General features: G+C 38.2%; 1 protein-coding gene across 11 annotated transcripts in view; it reads right to left on the reverse strand.

Moving 5' to 3' along the window:
- The window catches only part of ARHGEF7 (Rho guanine nucleotide exchange factor 7), a 115845-nt gene that overhangs the window by 36371 nt on the left and 58121 nt on the right, over positions 1-21353 (reverse strand). For 10 of the 11 annotated variants that reach the window (XM_038128154.1, XM_038127891.1, XM_038128564.1 and 7 more), the window contains 4 exons: positions 18992-19080; positions 12975-13069; positions 12605-12700; positions 6470-6592 (listed from right to left, as the gene is read on the reverse strand). In XM_038128154.1, the coding sequence (XP_037984082.1) occupies positions 6470-6592; positions 12605-12700; positions 12975-13069; positions 18992-19080 (403 nt within the window). Of the gene's footprint in view, positions 1-6469; positions 6593-12604; positions 12701-12974; positions 13070-14470; positions 14474-15453; positions 18928-18991; positions 19081-21353 lie in introns of those variants that run through there. The other variant, XM_038128735.1, reaches the window with a different exon arrangement.

A 21353-nucleotide genomic window follows, 5' to 3' on the forward strand; every position in this document is an offset into this window, starting at 1 on the left:
GAAACCTGAAATAAAAAGCTGGTAGTATCTTGTTTTCACTGTCTCCTCTGCAATCTCTTTAACTAAACACACTCAGTAATTATGCCATTCTCCACCCAAGTGACACTCGGTGTTGATCATCGCCTTTTTTACTTAATCACAATATAGAAATCTATGGAGCAAGTTTAAACCTCAGCTCTCTTGAAACATACACAAAGTCCTGAAAAACAGGCTTAGCAATGGCATCATCAGGAAGCCTTTAACAGGGAGCAGTGTTAATAGGTGTAATTAAAACTGAATGACGAAGTTTTCCTCCCCAACATTCCCAAGAGGACAGTGTTTTCTTTCATATGCTTCTATGCTTCCCTCTGACAAGTTTTGACATGCCTGCTTGTTCAAGCTCTAATCTGAACACAGGCACACACTCCTTTCATACAATAGTACCCAAAATTTTGTCTGAGCAGTTCCATCATGCAGACCACTGTAGCATTCTACTCATGCTGTACCAACCCGGCATCTCTGCAGCTTTGTGGACATAAAATATCCATCAAAGTGTGGATGTTAGCTCAAAGCTTAATGTGAGTGTCATTCATTTAGTCACAAAAGACAAATGGCATACAGGATAGAATAGAAGGGTTTACTTTTACTTTCAAGAACATATGAGGGGGTTAAAATACTGTTTGAACATGACAATAGCTCACAACCATTTTGTAATTAATTGCAACATCAAGTCTGTGTCAGCTGCTCTGCCAAAGACAATGGCTCTTTCATGTCACAATTTCAATTCCTGCCTGCAAGTACCACAGTCTCCTAGGCAGTATGTGCTAAACGAAACTCCAGCCCACAGCTAAGAGTATGTTTGAATAAAAAGCTATCATTTAGCTGAACAGGAAAATCTCCTGAACAGTGAAACCATCAACTCAGTCACAACTGCCTAAGCAAGTAGCTTTTCAGAAAGAGCTGAAATTCTGAAATTCTGAATTCTGAGCTTTAATTCCCTACTCACATCACTTTACACAATAAAATGCAGAGAAGCATACAAAAGTGCTGTGCTTCATTTATTCTGAAATCTCAAGCTGAAGCGTTCTCCCCACTCCAGACTGGTGTTGGTTCACAGCTTGAGATATTTTAAAGGTCACCATGAAAACTGTCTTTAAGCCCTACTAATATATTCAAATCCTTCTCAGAACAGCTGCCTCAAAAGCTGCAAATCACACTGGAAGAGGAAAGAAAACAAAGTTCAGATGTGCCTACAAGTAACAGAAGAAAAAAAAAAGGCCATTGAACCTTAAGGAAAGCAGATCCAGGCACTAAAAATGCAAACATTTAAAATCACAACTTACACTTCTGAAGGAGGTCTCTGTTTGTAATAGATGGAGCATGAGCTCTCACTGCTGAGGGGTCGGAGGACTGCACACAGGCACCGCATTTTGAGAGCGTTGTGACACAGCTCAGCTCAGCAACCCCTCTGCTGCAGCTTTTAATTTCCTAGGGCTACACTTCCCAGCGCAGCTCCTCTCCCAGGGACTGCTGCTCGGCGTATGACATCAGCCTGCACACTTGCAGGCTCAGGGATCCACCAAAGTGGGGGAAGCAACAAAGAGTTTTCTGACTCAAGCTGATCTGTATTCCATGCTCCAGTTACTCAGAGCAATTGTCATGTTCCAGCTCCACAAATTTTATCCAGACTGCTAGGTCAGTGATAGAATAGAAGTGTAGAGTATGTCTGGGACATGTTATCTCAGAGAACAGAAGAATCTAGCAAAATTAATGTTTCAACAAGTAAAGATTTGTGAATAGCTTTCTTGCTGCTGAGAACTGGCTTGATATTTACCACTTGGCAAAAAAAAAGAAAAAAAAAAAAAAAGCAGGTAGGTGTGTGTGTGTGTGTGTTAGTAATTTTCAACTGCCTTTTCATCAAATTAAATTTTCTTCTGGTAAGATTTTTCTTCTTTCTGTTTTAAAATAAATATACTGCTGTTTAAACAAAGTAAAAAAGTTTAAGACCCCACTCTACCCCTCCAAAATGACATACCTGATGCTGGTTACATTGGGTCTGTACTGTCCAAATTTCCTCAAAAGAATGTTTGTCCACTGATCAGTGGGGCCAGTTACACTTGTTTTTTTAAATTATGTTATCCAAACTCCAGTAAATCCCCTACTCAAATATCTTTCCTCTTGTCATTTTGAACACAGTCCATAGGAAGTCCCAGTCCTAGCTTCTGCCTGCTCTTTTTTTTCTTTTTGCTAGACTTTCTTGTTGCACTGAACTTTGTTGCTTGTGATCTTTTCCAGCTAGGTAACATTTCAAGTTCCTGGCACTCCTTATCCTGCTCCAATTACCCATTTCTGTACTTTGTATCCAACTGGGTTTTTAACCTGCAGGACATTCATTCTTTCACAACTTCGGTTGCTCATTCTGCTACTTCTCTTACGGGAAGGCAAGCGCATGTTTATGATCAGAAGCACACACAGGAACAGTGCTAGTTTGACTAAACTCTACACCCTAAAGGCAGTACTGGTCTCACCAGCAAGCAAAATTATCTCCTAAAATAATACCACATATTGGAATACCTACCATTAGATGTGAACTGGGACCTTCAAGCAAAACTAAACCTGATAGAACAGAGCCAAAAAGCTGGGACTGTTGTGGAATAAAGTAAATAAAATAGGGCTGGTGTACAGTGGCACTACAGCCACTATGAGAAGGGAACATGGAAAACTCTGAGCTCTGCCAGAGCACCACCCAACTGTACCTGGCAAATTCCACCTCTTGAGCTCTAGCCAGTGGCTTAAGAGTCAATTACAAGACACAATGACAGATCTGAGGAAAAATTACTTAATCCTTCAAAAACCTTGATTCATAAAGCAGAAGGAATTTAAACTCTGGAAAAAAAAGTATGCAATAGCTCCAAAACAATTCCTGAGACAAAAAGGTATCTAGCAAATTCGGAGACAGTATAAAATAGGAGAAATTATTTTGTACACAAACTTTAACATCTGGATAAAGCTTATAAAGCCACAACCGGAACCAAGAAAAGAATCTGTCCCCAAACTTAATAGAAAGATTTTGTTGCTGTGATTATCAGAGGCAAATATATCTTCAAAAACACATAGCTCTGGAACCTGAACTCATGTATGGGCTGCATTAGGCTTTATTCCCTTTTCTTCATGTTCACATACACTCAGGTCTCCAATGACTTTAATGGTCTTTTAATAGTCTGACTATTAATAATTTAACTTCATTAAATGAAAGGTGTTTGTGGCTTTGAAGATTTGAACATGATAAATGCCTTATTCTTTAAATAACATAGCTGACCCCCTTCAGCCCAGACTGTGTTCACATAAACACACACATACACATGAACACGTATGCTCACACAAACCCTTGTTCTGCATTAACTGAATGAAAGCTCCCGTGTTGCTGCTGCATGTGATCAAGAAGCAAATGACACAAGAGAAAGTGGAAACAGATTTGCACTCATACTGGACAGCATTTAATAGACAGGAAAAAAAAAGACAATCATATTCCAATTGAATGCCCCTTTTACATCTCCCACCTCATCCCTAGGACTACTATTTAGAGCCTACTTCACAAGAATGCTACTCCAAGAAAGTTTTTCTCTAGAAGTGCACATTAATATCGTGTTTTACCTATACATACACACAGAGACTTTACAAAGTGCCAACAAGGTTTTAACAGGTCTTACAGCACTGCTTGAGGAGCATCATTGATAGCTCAGAAAATGACATGTAAAACCCCCACTACCAAACCAGACAACTGATTACAATTTTAATGTAAGTAATCCAATCCCTGTGAAGAAAGAATACAGTAAATGGCTGAGCCAATTTCCTTAAAGCTTTTTTTGACAGTAAAAAAACAATAATAAAAGTAGTATATTTTTTTAAAAAATGAAATCTGCATCTAGAGCAATTATCTAGGAGATTTTTTTTGTTGTTGGTATGGGTTCCCAGAAAAACAAGCACCGTAATAAACTGAGAAGAAAATACTAATTTTGTGATATAAGAATTTGACATTTGCTAGGTTTTTTTCATAAAAAGGCTTTCAGAAGTACAGTAATAGTGTATGTGTTCAGTTTATGAATTGCACAGAGCTCATGGCAAGAAATAACCTTCTGTAGACACTAAGAATTTATGTGCCAAATCAAACCGTTCCAGACAGTTCCCTTTTCTTCCCTAAAATGCTACTGAATAGCACAGATGCTACAAAGACAATAATAAAGTCCAAGTATTCCACATACACTTATTTCTTTGACCTATTTTTGCTAGTATTAAAACACATGGGTTTGGATCCTCTTCTAAAACTGTACTGACAAAACAGCCAACTAACATTGTCTTTCCTTAAAAACCTTAAACCTTGGCATTTTACCCTGTATAAACTGCATTGCAATTGTTTCACCATTACTACAATCATGGCTGTCCTCAAACCTCTTGGCAATTTTTGAATTTAGGTTTATAGGGGATTTTTTACACACTAAAATCATTTCAGCTAAACAGATAAAGAGACGGTTCTGACTATTTTACATTTCTTCATGCCTCCAACCAGTTTGTTATTTCTCTTTCCCTCTGCTTTGAAACAATGTAATTAAAAGGTTTTGCAGCATTCTGAGAGGAAGCAATTCAGAACTGCTTAAAGCCACCTTCTGATTTTTCATGGCAGCTCTCTCAAGCAGAATATAGTCAAGCTACTTGCTACCTACAGCAATGTTGAACAACAAAAATTAAGGTAATAGAATAATAAAATGAGGATAATTAGAATAGGATGCAATTCTGTTGACTCATGCCTAGTAACACAATAGAATTAGACAGAAAACTGTCCAGCTCCAGGGAAGAGAAGTTGAGATCTCATACAAACAAACTTCCACAACCAAATTACTTAACTCCTCTATCATACTTATATTGTCTACAACAGGATTTGATGTCAAGCTGACTTTAAAGACCTGAAGCTGAATTTTTCTTAGGACATCTTACACAAAAAGAAATATGAAAGAGAAGAAATGCTTCTCTTCTCCATATGCAGAAGAAACAGCTTTCCTCCCTCACATTTCTATCACCGTTTCTCCAAGTTCTGAGATAATGCTTTACAGATATCCCCAAATCTAAAGAAACGTAGAAGATCACTTTGCTGTCACATGCCATCTTCCACCTATAGATTAAATCACAAACCTCTGGGAAAGAGCATAAAGACTCAAAAAAATTCTAATCCCAAGAGTAATAAAAACCATTTACAGAAAATGGTACTAAGAGGGTAATTTGAAAGAAAGGAAACACACAGGGATTTCATCAGGGGAGCTTGAAAATACTTTTGGTCTCGCTGAATTTTAATGACAAAAACTTACCTTCTTGCTGTCTATACTGTACTGTGAATTTGCACATTTGATTTTTCCAGCTGGGGTTGGAATATAGTTACATGTACTATTAACATACGTGAAAGTTCAGACTATTTGGTAACTAGAAGGTCTTTTTGTCTTCATAACATTGTGAGTAAAGGTCACAAACATCCCACAACTGTTGCTATTAAAACAAAAATTGAGTTCCTGAAAGAAGCTAACACAATAGCAAAAAATCTATTGTAATCCTCTTGGTCTTCTAAGTGTTAAGAGTACTCAAAATATCTTTAGTCCAACGCAACAAGACAAAAAGGAGAGGGGTGTGTGAAGCAAAAAGACCATAAATCCTGTGAGAATTTGTCCTACAGCTAACCTCCAAGAAGTAGTCATGGTTCTGTCCTGCACCAGAAGCAAGCATAAATAGGCCCAAACTAACAGCTGCTTCAGCACGAGGGTCATCAGAACACAAGTATATAGCAAAAGCCTGTGAAAGGTGACTATTTTAACCGAATTCTGGCCCCAGTACTTTTCCCTCAAGGTGATACAGGGCATCTTCCATGCAAATCTAAGGTCTGTCCAAAAGCTGAGCAACCTACATTATGTTAACTAAGCATCCTACTTACAGAAAATAGTAATTTTGTAAACCTCACACTTCTCTCATACCACTCATAAGCAAAGTTATAGGTATAATACACTTGGAAGTTAGGTATGTACAGGCATTTACAGGGCTAAGTTACAATGCACCAACAGTCTAAGAAGCCCAAGTCATGTCAGTTGTGCCACAATTTCACAAACTCATTTTTATCTCAACATTTTTAAAACAAAGACAACAATCAGTAAAGATTGTTTTACATATTTAGAGTCCAGCATGAGTTCTTTCAATGAAAAAATTCTCTGAAACAGTTGATAAAACACTGCCAAAAGTGACAAGCTGTCCTGACCACATGAAACAGCTTTGTTTTATGGGGCATTTAGTCTTTTAAATAAAAGTGTAGGGTTTTTTTCTCAAACAAGTTCTACCACAACAAACACGTCAAAAGAGACATCACAGCGTTACAATTCAAGTGTATATTTGTATTTTCTCTAGTGTATATTTTTCCTTTTTGTATCGGACTCAGAAGACCACAAAGTTAACATACCTGTGTTCTGTGAGGACATTTACTGCTGATGGGTGGTTGGCACAGTATGTAAGGTATAAGCTTTTCATTTGTGGCATCAAATTTAGAAAACATCCTCCAACCCTCTGCTGAGCTTCAGGCAACCTAAAAAGAGAATAATAAAGATAAAAAGACTGTAATACCAACCAGACAGAGAAATAAATTAAAACCCAGAAAAGCAGTGTCTATTGCGTGCTGGGTTTGGCTGAGGTAGAGTTCATTTTCTTCACAGTGGATGGTAGGGGACCACATTTTGGATTTGTGCAATAGCATAAAGGCGACAGAAGGGATGAAACTCTTCTACAGAGCAGCTCCCACTGGAAAGACTAAGCCTCTTCAGCACAAGGCTGTATGGCCAATTGTATAACCCACACTGTGGCTAACCAGAAGATGGGCCACTAGCTTTCATCAGTCCTACATTACAAACTTATTCCTGACACCTGGTCTAAACCACTGTACATGTGCAAGATTAAATGTTTCAATTTCTCCATGGATTTGCTCTCTTTCCATAAAGGCTGCATAAAATAAACATGCTTCTTTGCAAGACATGACAGTGGATTTAACTGTTGTTGTTAATCTTTTTAACTACTCTTAAAACCAGTACTTTACTCTTCACATCAGCTGTGAAGCTAAATGAGCCCTCACTGAGTACTTGATGCACATACTGTTAACACAGTCAAAGAGCTCCATTCTAAGATTAGTTCCAACAATTCTTTCTGGAAGAATACTTTTTTTCCTGAAAAAAAAATTTTACAGAAGTCAGTATTTTCTGTAGCTGTCCCAGACATGTACATAAAGTGCCTAAACATCGATATTAAGCATTTCCCCTTTAGAAAAAAGTAAGAGATGCTCCAGTGAACTTTAGCAGGAAAGAAACAATTCAGCTTTCCAGGACAACCATTCCTGCAGGAAGGGGATGTTCTCATTCTGCTCAAACACAGTCATCTTGTCCCAGTCCTCAGGTTTGCTCAAAGTCAAAGTTCCCAAGAAATTCTCCCCCAAATTCCGAAACAGTAAGTCTGTCTGCTATTGAGCTGTTCAGTCCCTCTGCACAGTATGGGAAGACCACCCAAAATGAAGTAAAAATTGACCGTAGAGGTGTTCCAAATATGAGTCAGAGGAAACACACTCCCTTATTTGAGAGCAACATTCGTTACAGACACCCAGAAAATGACAGCTGAATCCCCACTAACACATCACACCAGACACACTCAGGTCACAGCATCAACGCTCCTTATATCAAAGAATAGGCCTCATATTTTAAGGTGCATCTTTTATTTTTAAGAAGTTTAAATTCTGAAGTCAATAGAGTGGCTGCTTTTGCAGGTGTTTAGGGGAAAACCAAGCATACTGAGGGAATGCTATTCTTACAGCCTTGCCAAGCAGCATTTCCTGCCAAGCAGCTGGCCCCCTTTAATAAATCTAGCATGAGCTAATAATACAGTCTTCAAGTAATAGATGCAGCCAAAGTCTCAAACTTTGAAGACATGCTCAAGGCATATAAGTCAGTATTAAATAGCAAGAGGCTCCAATAAACAGTTGCTAAAAACGGTTAAATTCCCGTTTCATACTGTAGTGATGGGGGTGGAGGGTGAATTATGGCTGTTTGCACCAAGCAGACATCTGTGTCTCCTCAGTCTGCTGTTCTTTTAGCAGAATCAAAGACTGACATTATTCTCTTTCACATGTTGCACATGCATTGCCACTTTATACTGGACATTCTTTGTTGGATTAGGATAATTAATAGACTTTGAAAGGGGGTGGTAACTCATCCCCTTTGACCTTTCTAATCCATGCATTTTAGTTGCAAGGGCTCTACTATTTTCAGCAGATAAACTATCTATATCTCCTTTACCTGCTGAAAAAAATCAAAAATTTAATGCCTATCACTACATCATATAAACCTTTTAGTAATTAAATGTGCTCCATAAAGACCATAGTTATTTTACAGCTTACTCTGAAGTTATCATCTCAACATTATTCTCACATTTAACACTTTAATTAAAAAGGAATCATATATAAATATTTACACTTAAATATTAAGTTATACCAACTTCTGTTAAAAGAAGGACAGATACATGTTTTAATTCTATTTCCAAATGTAAAGGAACCATAACAAAGCCTCTGCTGTTGTACACATGCTAGAGGAATCACCATGTGACTACATCTAAACTACCTAACATTGTCTGCTTGCTGGAGTTGCATCCAACATCTGTCAGTTTTGTTTCTCAAGACTTACAATGGGCATGCAGTGCATGGTAATTTGAAGAAAGAAATAAAAAGTGTAACTGAGCCCCAAAGGTGTCATTTGTGAAGAAACTAAATGTTATCTCCTGAGGCTTCACAGTTAACAAGGTTATGAAATAAGGGGCCACTGCAACTTTCTAAGAGACTCCATGCACAAATTAGGCACTACTCAACTTATTCACAATCCTTCTGTCTAATTTTCACCCTCTTCACTACCACACCTTTCACTAATAGTCTACGCTCCCAGACATCAGTTACTATGCACACTTGTTTCAGGATATCTAAAGACACTGCAATCAACTTCCCTTAATATCTATAGCCTCATTTCTGTTGATACCCATGATAACCAAAAGTAAAAGATGATACTGGGACTTAACAGACTTAATTTGTATCTGCACTCCAAAACCAAACCTGAAATACTAGTGAGGTTGGACAAGATATACATAGTTTCCCCCTCACACTCTTTCCTCTCCTCTCTGTTTTTGTTGCTTGGGTTTTGTTTTTTTTTTAATTCCATTCCACTTCAGGATCATCCCCAAACATGAAGTATCTGCTAGCACTTAAACACAGAACAGGACAACAGTTCCTGTGACTGCAAGAGCAGGGACATGAGGGAAAGAGAGGACAAACCCCAGCTACGGCTGTTACAGGGCAAGGAGGTAAGGCTGTGATACTACATAAAAGACTTCAGATTGCTACAGAGGAGAGCATATCTAGCAGTCCATGTAGGCTGGTGTCACCAGCCAGCCTGTGGGTCATATGTCCCTCCTTACTGAGAAATACAGCCATGGACTGACAGCTTCTACTTCCAGGTCAATGGAAGAATCTTTTTTGGAGCAGTAGATCAAATCAGGTTCATTCTCCTACTACAAAAATACCCAAAGAGCAACACTTCCAATAGAGATCATTTGTATCTGGCCAGAGATCACCTGATGGACACTGACTTTGTCGACAGAGACTCTTCTGCTGTGTGAACTGCTGCAGAACTGACCTTTGGCACAGGACCACAGACCTGGAACAAGACCTAGAGCACCAGACCACTTTTTGTCTTCAAGAGACCAGAGCATGGAGCACTCTAGCTATGTTTCACTGTCAGAAATCTGCTCTTTCACAACTGAAGGCTCCAACAACTTCTCCCTGCCTTGTCTGTTACAGTTCTTTTCCATCCATGAACCAAGTGCACTAAAAGCTGATCAGCCAAAAAAAAATACCTTTGAAGCCTATCAGCTAGAAGATTCTCACTCAATGCTAGTTGGATTTATTCCATGCACCACTTTTGTTTGGTAAATTAAGAAGAGAAGTTACAAAGGTGGAAATAACCCCAACGTGGACAAGTTCAAAGAGGACAAACCTTTAGCAATGAACCAAAGACCTTCAAGCTGTGGCCAGGGTGGGAAAGTGGCACAGAACTAAACCCAAACCATATCTAAACACAATCATTTCCCCCAAACACATGAAGACTCCACTACAGCATTATATGTTCTGAAAAAACCTCACAACCCAGTGTTTAACACCAGGAGGATTAAACAAGCCAAAGTGGCACAGGCAAAAAGGAGCAAAGCATAGGAAAGTTTCTGCCACCTAAGTATGTGCCAGGATTCGTTAAAGAGAAAACTCAAATGACAAACTGTCTCTCAAGGTGGGTGTAGAATTCAAAAAACATTAAACTCTCATGCCCAAGAAAAGGAATTTGTCAAGCAAGGTAGGCTGGCAGCATTACAATTGGCAGGATGACAGCATTTGGTCACTGTGACATGTCAAGTTAGAATAAAACACCACACCGGATGTTGCAATATGAAGTGCCTCAATGATGGTACTCTAAGCTCTCTGCCAAAAATAAAATAAAATGATAAATCTATTTTCAGCCTGAGAGCTAGTCTGAGTTCACAGAACAGGTTCACCAGCCAAAAAAATATGGCAAAATGACAAGAAAAAAGAAGGCAGCAGAGCAAGCATTCTTCTACATGATGGGAATCATGATGGATTAGTGGATTAGATTCCAAACAGGAGGATGCTGTATGCTCAAGTTAATGTGCTATGATGAATATTAAACTGAAAATACAACTCAGCATGATGAGCATATTTATGAAATGAAAATAAGACAAAATGTTTGCAATAACACTTCAGTAACTCTAGTGCATCACTTTCTCTGCCCACCTACTAGTATCCAGTATGTTCCTCTAGTTTATTATACAGCAACATTTCAATTAGCACAAAGAAGAAATAAAGGACATTATGAAAAGGTGCTTTAAAACAGTTTAAGCCCAGCAGAGTTATTAATGAAGATTTTTGAGCTTGAAGCTCCATTATGATATCACTTTAACTTACATTGCAGGTCAAAATGAAGTTTGCACTACTATTTGTTTAAAGGTATTTTATAAAGGTATATATAAACGTATATTTAAAGGTATATACTCTTTTCCTCTCGTTTTTAAGACCGTCTTAAAAAGTTTTAAAAGATGACAGTCTGTTCCATGCAAAGTATTTCATTTCCCTAACTTCGGATACAAAGAAACAAAATCATGGTAACAAGCGAATGAGACAACAAAGACCAGGGACAAGAAACAAAAGGAAACCTTTGAGTATGTTGACAAATGGACACTTTCAGAGATTTAGACATTTAACTGATCAAGTCAAACTTCCCAGAACGACTATCCTTTCTCACAGCATGAAAGACAGACCATTTCAAGAACGGTCTATCTCAAGAATACACACCATCCTCCCTCCCCTCTCTTGTCTAAGTTACCTAGAGGCAGGAGAGAGGGACAGAAGGCAGGGGGTGGGAGGGCGTGGGATCTCAAGTCAGCAACAGTACCAGGCCTATGTTACTGCCTAGTGGAGATGCAGCTTATCCTTTGTCATGACAAGGCTGCTCCTTCACACAGAGCAGCTCAGGGACAGGAAAGAGAGATCAAAAGAACACATACTGAGGCGATCCAAAGCTCACTGTTGCCAAAAAAGGTATTTTCTTCTCCATCCAAGACATTAATTCGTTCTCACAGAAACTGAAACTTGTTAAGCCCTCAGTAGCCCTTCAAATTACTCACTTGGCAGAAACCAAGAAAATTTGTATTAGAAAGTTGTCTTAGCTCCCCATGTGGTTAGACAAAACTAGAATATAGGCAAAGAAAATGACACAACTGAGGTTATGAACGTAAATTACACTTTCAGTGGAGTTTCAGAAAATTGTTAGGACAATCCAAAGGCAGTATGGTCACCTTCTTTCTTACACGCCCAAGTGCTGGGTAAAAACTGAAAAATACCAAGTTACCACTTCAGCCTAAATTATGGAAGGAGGACTAGTGTCTTCATGCCCTTCTTTCTGTGCTCCATGCTTTCTCTATGGTGCAGGACAAGCATTGAGGGGTTTTACTTAATTCAGGTTGCTCTTTCTGCCTATCCTGCAGACCTCTCCCAGCACACTTGGATGACCACTTTTGCTCAGGCCAGAAGAATACCAAGTACAAGCATTCTCATACAGCATCCTTCACCCAAGTCACTTATCTTCTTCTCCATTGTTCCACCATCACATAAGGTTCCTCCATTCTTTCTTTCTTTTTCTTACTTTGAATAAAATATTTAAAATTCATGCCCTCAAGACCAGAACCACCACTTTCCTACTGGTATGCACGTGCATCATGAAAATCCAAAACCTCTTTTGAACTATATCAAAAATTTCTATATTTGTAATTGCAATATGTATCTGTACAAACAATCAATACATTCTCCAAACATCTATTACTGTGCTGCTCTGGCAACAACTCTTGAAGGAAAAAAAAAAGTCTATGCCCAACAAAATATGCAACAAATAAAGTAATAGAAGATATTTACATGTTAGCATTTACTCTGTCCAGTATGCATGATACTTACTTGGTGCATTCTTCTAAAGACTGTACAAGCATTTGCTGGAAAGAACTTATTTCTTCCAGGTTTCCCATTAAGTAAGAAGTATTTGTCAAGGTTAACCTGGAGCCAAAGCAAATAAAACATGTTTAGGTTTTCAGCTATTGACTAACTGTGCATTAATATTATCTATTGCATTAAAAGAAAATGCTTACTGGTTCTTAGATCAAGGACCAGACTGTTTCAGTCAGCAAGCAAACTAAATAAAAGCAATCCCTGCCTCAAGAATCACACAGTTCACAGAGGTAAATTAACACTGAAACCCACATTTTGGCCATGTTAACCCTCCCCAATACATGAGAGATCTCAATTTAAAACACAGGACAAACTCACATACTTTTCACTGGCTTGTAAGGGTCGCAGGTAGTTTGAAAGCATTGTTTGTAGCTCCTTAGCATATTCATTTTCTGTTTCTAATATATTTTGTAGCACCTACAATAAATGACAATTGCTAATTGGTACTTTTTAAGATATAGCAATACCAGTTTTAAAGCATACTAAAATTTATTTAGCATGAGAAAAACTTAAATGAGAGTTCCTATTTTAAAAATGCAAATATCAAGTACTGTACATCTATGAAATTCACAGGGGAAAAAAACCACACTACACCAGATGAGCCATCCTTTAGCTATACACATAAAAATGGTAAGCTTACAGGACTATCACTACATTTTGCTGCAAAATTTGAGTTACACAGAGCTTTCCTCCAAAGCCTGGGGTAGTTATTCCCCCTATGTACTTCAGAGAAGTCACAGATCATCAGAGGAAGAGAAGCTGCAAGAGAAATGAACAGTATCATTTTCTCAATCTCAATTAAAACACATTGCAACTAATGTTGCAAGTGGAGTGTTCAGATGCACTAAATAACCTGCTAGAACACCTGAATATTAACAGATTTACAAAGATCAAGTGTTGGTAAGTGAAGTTGGAAATTACAATTAGCACTATTACATTATTTTTAAATAGTGCTGCCTAACCTTACACGGTGAATACACTACCATAAGAAAATTACAATAGACTGATGCAAAGCCAGGTATTTATAAAATACAGCACACACTTGGGTTTGGCTGAATACAAATCAAACAATGAGAATAACCCCAAGTATGTACAGGAAAACATTTTACTGGGCCATTTCTTGGGAGTCTGCTTTAGGATATCCTTCAATATAATCACGTCAGGTTCTACTGTGCTTTTAGAAGGCAACTTATTTTTTGCCTCCAAAAGTTATTTAGCAAGAGAATCACCAGAATTAAATGCAGTTTAATGAACAGAGCTGAACTTCAAAAACTTACTGCTAGTCAGTGGTCATAAGCCACAGCACAAACCTCATTTTGTTACAGGCCGTATTTGTCAAGCCTACTGTAATATCTCATTTCAGCATTTATAGGAACAACTGTAATTGAGTGCATTATTCACTGTTGTAGTCAATACTCTTTCTTAGGAAATAAAAAAAGCCATTCATTCCTAAATGCAAACCTGATGAAATAACTTTAAATAGTTCAGTATGTCAATGAAGAATTCACTGTTCCTTTCATTGGTGTCACTGATTCTGCTCATTCCTTGAATGCTTCTATTCATTTGGGGGGAGAGAGAGAGAGAAACCATTTTTGAGTCCATTCTTTTGTTGCAAGCCTGAATCTTGAACTGAAGATTAAAATGTCTCCATTCTCTGCTAAACACTGTGACAGAAGAATGTCACAGGGAAAGTTATGGCTACTAACTGGGAAATTACAGCATAAAGTACAATATGGGCACACAAATTTTAAAAAAGCTAAGAGGGTTTTTTGATCATTTTAGACCAGGGAAATAAAATATCTCTGCCAATCAAAGCACTACCTAACTCCATATTCTCTTTTATATATATAAAACAAAGAAAGCAAATAGTTCAAATGCAAATATAAAAGTACTTGGCATCCATGAGGTTCAAAACTAAGTGCAAAACCAATTTTTTCAATATGGCTTTTCCCACAAAAATCTCCCAGCCCAAAGTCATTACACTGGCAGGAAAAAGTAGTAGGGAAAAGGAGACTGAAAGCCAGGGACAAAACCACAGTGTCCTGATGAAAGCCCAAACAGTATTAAAAGACACTGAAAGATAAAAATCAACAAATTTGCTAAAGATCTTGAAAGACTGCACCACTATCCCATTTTCTCAAAGAAAACTTCCATTCTGTGCTATAAACAGCTGTCTGAAAAGCTTGAAATAAAACTAGTTCCATGTTGGACACACTTCATTATTTTCCTTGTGCTGGTTTGGATTTTTCTTTGAGGATTTTCTTTGCCATATGGAGAACATGGGATTAGAGGAAAAAGACTTAAGGGCAGGGGGAGGTAATAACAGGAAAGCTTCAAAACTAGAATTAGTAACCCAACAAGTAGTGGAAAAAGGAAAATTAATGCCACTGTAAATACAACCATGTTACAATACCTGTGCAGAGTACCAGATGCACTTATGCGTCTTTATTCTAGTAATTCACAATGTTACATAATATTTGAGATACACAGTTTCAACAGTCCCCAGAACATATTAAATCTATTACCCTTTTTAATAAGTACAGTTTTCGCTGCATACGACATTTTTTTTATTTTGAATATATTTTTTAAAGAATAAGCTTGCTTACATAGCTCTAAAACATAATTTCTGTGATATCTTGCATTCTTCCAGTTCGACTTACCTACCTCACAGAGAAGCTATGAGGATTATTGGACTGTGCTTTGAAGTGACAAGTAGTCATTACTGCAACTCAGTATTTTGGCACCAGAAATCCCTTTATATTCCTCATATCCACATCTCGTCCGCATGATCTAATAATCACCTTTCTTCCCTTTCCTGCTTTCTGTGCACTCTGGCTGCTGCAAGACCCCATGAGACCTCCAAGACCTTGTTTCCACAACATTTGCAGGGATCCGCCCGAGTACCGAAAGAGCGGCATTGAAGCGGCAGCCTTCGCAGTCCGTAACACTGATGAATGGCAGGCACACACAACCGAGCTCATCCAGCACCGGCTCTCTCAGGCACACAGCACGCGAAATTCAAGCATGGTTAACAATTCTGTCACACAAAACCTCAGCCTTCTCCCTACCGCCCAAAAATGGATTTACAGTTACCTACACAAAGATGATTGCCTTCCAAATCGGTGGGAGCGAAGGCAGAGTTCAGAGAGACACTTGGGGCATGATCCTGTGGCGTGTCCACATTTTATCACAGTAGTATGGCACTTCACCAAAACATCACATAGTTGAACAAAATTGTGATCAGTGTGTAATTTTCCTGGATCACAAGAATTTGCTGAACTCCTTAAAACAGGCCTTGAGAGCACTGTAAAGCACTGCACAGTATCATATCTTGAGGGTATACCTCAAAAGGTATACCTCAAAAACTTATATGAGCTTCAGTAGACAACTTGATCCTACTTTAAAAGTATGACCTCAAAAGGAGTGTTTATTTTCTACTACTTCTCAAACACTTAAAAGGAAACAAGGTTATCCAAATACTCATAACTGTGGAGAAATTTGCCCATTTCTTCCACTACTTTTAGAACAGCTACCTTATCTCAAATCAACTATAAGTGGAGAGAACCTGATTTTATTCTGGATACAGAGTTATAAACTCTCAAGGGATCTGAAGCAAAAATAAAACTCAGAGTAACGCCTGCTCTGTCTTCAGGGAATAACATGCAACAATACACCCACTTCTTCAGTAATCGGCTACTAAATTACTTCTACATGCAAAATGCTTCATCAAAAGTCTGGTTCATATTACACACTACTATAGCCTTGTACCATTTCATGGAGGACAAAACCTCAGCATTCTCTACTAACCTGAATTCCTGAGCCAGGCCAAATGTACATACATAACAAATGTGTCTTTTCAGCAACATGTAGTGCAAGGAGCAATAATTAAGCACACTGAGACTGGAAGGCATATGATTTGTCTTAGGAACTCCAGACGGAGCTGTGAATCCACAGAAATAAAGAACATGTTTTCAAGGGGGCGAAGAGCAGAGCAAAGTGGTGAAAGAAGTCTCCTCTTTACATTAAGCATTTTCCCTTAGCCTATCCCAATCCTCCTCCCAGAAAGGGAGTCTCTCCTATCACTTTCTGAACAGGCCTTTGGTTTTGTCCTCAGTCCAAAAAATGTATCCTCAAGTGCTGCCTGAGCAAAACCTCCCCTAGGGTAAACAGCAACAAATAACTGTGATGACTACAGAGTCTCAGCACATCTGCCCGTGGGGACAGCCACAACCCAAAGACAGTACATAGTCCCAGAGTACCAGTCTCAACTCCAGCTTAGCAGCCAAGAGAACCGTAAACACATATTTTAACATTTACTCCTTCACTCCAGCTACATCCTTTCAGCTACCAGTTGCCAAAAGTTTTTTTAGAGATCTTCTGCTTTTTCTTTAACTTTATTATTAGTACAGACTGATGACACATATCACAGAGAAGTGCCATGTCTGCAGCTTAGATATTAAGACAGAACAAAAACTCAACTCAGAAGTTCACTTCAGTGAATGGGTTTGCTGTTTGTCTTATCTACATGCAAAACATGTAAAAATCTTACATATTTAATAAAAATTGAAAATATTCTGTAGATATTTTCAGAAGCCAAAAATGGCACATTTTTGTGACATCAGAAGCACAAAAGGTATTTCAAGAAAATCTAAATGTCAGCATGTCTAATTTAGGTTTCAGACACAGCAGTACAGTCTTACTTCTCTGAAACAATGGGCAAGGTACAGCACAGCCTCTCATTTTCTAAACCAGAGGAATAAAATGGTGACAAAAAAAAAAAGTAGGGGTATTTGCCACACTGTGGAAAAATGTGAAAACAACAATTATCCAATTTATTGCAGACAGACTTAAGACCAGCACTCTAAGGTCAGTGCTGTAATTTACAACATATTTGTATATTATTATGAACTCTTCCTTTCCACCCCCTACAATGTCATCAACAGTTATTAAGTAAGCAGCAGTCAAAACAGTTGGCATCTCATTACATCAGGTTAATTGTACCAAGAAAGTTGCACCTGAGCAAGATATAAAATAAACTAATCCTAAGAGTAGGTATATGATGGTCACTAGGGTTTGGGGTTTTTTGGTTTTTTGTTTGTTTTTTACTTTAAAAGCCAGCCACAGCTGTATTTCCTGAAGTATAGTAGCTTAAGCCTCCACAATTAGAAAAGGTTTTCCAGGGAACAATTATTAAAAAAATCACACAAACCAAAGGTGGTATTTCAAAATTGTATGGTACAACTTAGGTGCCTGAACAAATTGAACATTTACTTTCTCTTATTTTCCCTTAAGTACACTTTCATCTCTCAAATTTGCATCCACACACTACAATAACTTAAAAAGAAACAACACTATAAAGAGATACAGTGAAAACAAAAATAAATGAAATCAATCCCCTATTTTGTCACTGGATATACCACAGCAAGATCTTTACTTCCTGCAGTTTGAGAGAGGGGTGTGCCTGCATGGATACCTTCCACTGTGACCAGCAGTTGTGGGATGCAGTAGCCAAAGGACTGCAGCCCTCCCTTCACCACAGAACTGCAGCTACTGACAGAGGCAGGAACAGAGGCAGACAGAGGAGCAGGAGGTTGCTTCACAGCCTTCAATTAGGGACTATGGACAAAACACCTCTGCTCTTCCAGGTGCTATTCATGCCACAACAGCACAAGATGAAAACAGAAAATTATGCTTTATGATCCTTTTAAAAAACTGACATAGAAAATGAAAACCCTTGACAGCTGCTTGGAAGAAAAGGGAAAGGAAGGTTGTGGTTTGGTTTTACACCAGCAGGGAGCAGTGCTTAACAAAAACAGTAAGATGCTTTTTTGCTTCCCAACGTATCTACTCAATAAATAAATGGTCCTTAGGTTAACAACAGAGTTGATTTACAAGCATCAATACAAAGGAAGCAAGTTAAACATTTTGAAACAGTCTCTTATTCAACAAAAAGGACAAAAGTATACTTAATTAGTTTAACACAGCAGAATTTCAGTAATTCATGGAGATTGGGGAACATTGATGTCACATGTGGGTGATGGGAGAAAAAAACAAAATTAGCAACTAGCAAAATATGAGCATAATATTACATAAATGCCAATCATTCACTTACTTCAGACTATAATTTTTGCACCGTGTTTAAGAAACCACATGTATGATATTCTATTAAACTACTAATGATCTTGTTTACATGAGAATCCACCAATACCCCTATCTAGTTTTGGTACTTCCTGGCAATACTTTTTTTTCTTTTTTTTTTTTTTTCCAGATAAGAGCATTTAGTTAAATGACATTCTACTGTATACAGCAGCTCACATGAAAGAAAAAATGATCACTCACCACATTGTAATAACTTTTGTTAATTGCAGATGTATCAAAGCCTTTAGGCGGACTCTTCAATGTACCTGATTTGGGGGAGACTGGTTTTTCTGAAATAAAAAATATTTTGGGGTCAATGGGGTGCAATTTCACAGCTTAACACTAGAGGTCAAACAAACTGCTTTAAAATATTTATCAAGATACAATGAAAACGGTGCTTCACTGAGAAACATACATAATTGTAGATGAAATTACTGGCAAAGAATCAGTGTGTTCACAATGAATGAAACTCTAGCCTCATTGAAGGCAAGCAGAAAAACTGCCATTCTTTTTCCTGGAACCAGAAAGTCAGTCAGTGAAATTCACGTTTCCAAATTTATTTTTTAAAAACAAGATGTTGTAACAGGCATTTCCAAACCATATACACACTTTCAAACAAAAGTAGTATTAAGTTTCAATATTGATTTAATAAAATCTGTGAAAGCAAGTGACCAATCAAAAGCTGAACACTCCAGAAGTGAGACATTGCACTCATTCTCAAAATAGAGACTTAAAACACTGTACTAGTGAAGTGACTTACCTTATGCCCAGAAAATCATCTTTTAAAATAAATTATCTTTTGCTATTAATGAAGTATAGAATAAAAATGCTTATGCACTGGAGAACAGGGTTCTTCATAAAAATAAATCCTTCCTATAACCCATAGGGAATCTATCCCTCAGTAATGCATGCTCTTCCTAGAAGGACAACATTAATCTGCAAGATCAAAACAACAGAGGCCAAGAAAACACGCTCCTAAAGCCTTCCCTCCCACCACTACCACTCCTCTAAGTCAATTACAGAGGAGCAAACGTGAGGTGAGAGAAAATCAAAAGCAGCATGCTGCAGAAACAGCAAGTAAGATTTACAGCATCTCTTTTTGATCTCTCACACTTGACTGTCCACTCAACCAACTGAGAATGCTTGTGAGACTGTGTTTATCAGGACATTTTGGTGCTTTGGTTTGTCTATTTCTGTATGTTTTTTTAAATAATCAGGCTTCTCTAATATGCAAATGTCAAATAAGTATTTGAGTAATTTGCATCCAAGCTATAAAAACATCGAATTGTCAACTGAACAGCTCCAAACAAAACCACAGAAGCATCACCAAAACGTACCTACTGAAGGCTCTAACTTTATTTTAAAAGCAAGCTCCTGCTTCAAAGACATTTTAATAAAGACATATGAATAATTTAACTCTAGTTTACCTGATACCTCAGGCTAAGAATAAATTATGCACGTCTCAAATACCTCCCCAGGAGAAGCCCAGTCAGCCAAGCTAAGGACCAGCTATGGAAAATTCCCATGGACAGCAGAGCTGACCAGGGAAGCACCATCATAAGCAGAACACTCCCTGTGGTACCAGCCTCTCCTGAGCAATTTAGGGCTTCTTCAGGCTCCCAGCTGCAGCCCATGGATGATGCCATCTCAAGCAAGCTGACTCCAGGTGCAGATGACCCTTTCATCTCCAGTACCAGGACAGCCTGGCAGGCCAGAGGCTTTAGCACACAGGCCCCTTAAGCACACAAATGCAAGTATCTTTAAGGGGATTTGCTCTGTATTGCAGTGGAACTCGCCTCAAAGAAGCTAATCTAAAAATAAAACATAGTCTTAAAACTGCCAAACATGAGGAAAAAAACATACTCTCCTTACAACATTCAGGGATGACAGTAAAACCCTTTTGGTTAATATCCCCTGCCTACCCACCCCCCGTCAGATCTAAGCTGACACACAGCACAAAAACTGTTAGACCCAGCAGTTATCCAGCTGGGAACATTGATGCTCTCAGCCACCAGCCCTGCAATGCATCCGTGCTCTGCTATACAGCCAAGTAATTCCAAATGACAGGGCTCCTCCCACCCCCCAAGAACCAAGCTGTAAACTCAAGCAGATTTTGCCATTAAACACTCAGTGTGAAAAGACCTAAAATCACCTCGTATGTATGGCTACTCATTTATATATTCATCTATAATGCTTCTCTATATGGGACAATTAAAATTCTTTTCTTTGTACTGAACGATGAAAATTATGTCATTCCCACAAACTTGGTAATTTGCTTTCATTCTCTGTGGAAGCTCTTGAACTTATCCTACAATTTACAGTGACTTTCACGTTCACTAAGTACCTAAAGGTTTATTAATCATGTGCCAAAAAGCATGAAAGGAGAAACCAGAGTTATTTAAGGATAAAAGTAAATACTTGTCACAGAATTTATCATAATACAGATGTCTTGAAAGGAGCAACAAGAGTTTTTTAAGGAACAAGGTAAATACTTGTCACTGAATTTATCATAACACAGATGGCTGACCATTGTTAAGCTGGCTGATCATGGAATTCTGGTTCT

The sequence above is a fragment of the Motacilla alba genome, chromosome 1 (genome assembly GCF_015832195.1).
Source record: "Motacilla alba alba isolate MOTALB_02 chromosome 1, Motacilla_alba_V1.0_pri, whole genome shotgun sequence".
NCBI classification, from domain to species: Eukaryota; Metazoa; Chordata; class Aves; order Passeriformes; family Motacillidae; genus Motacilla; species Motacilla alba.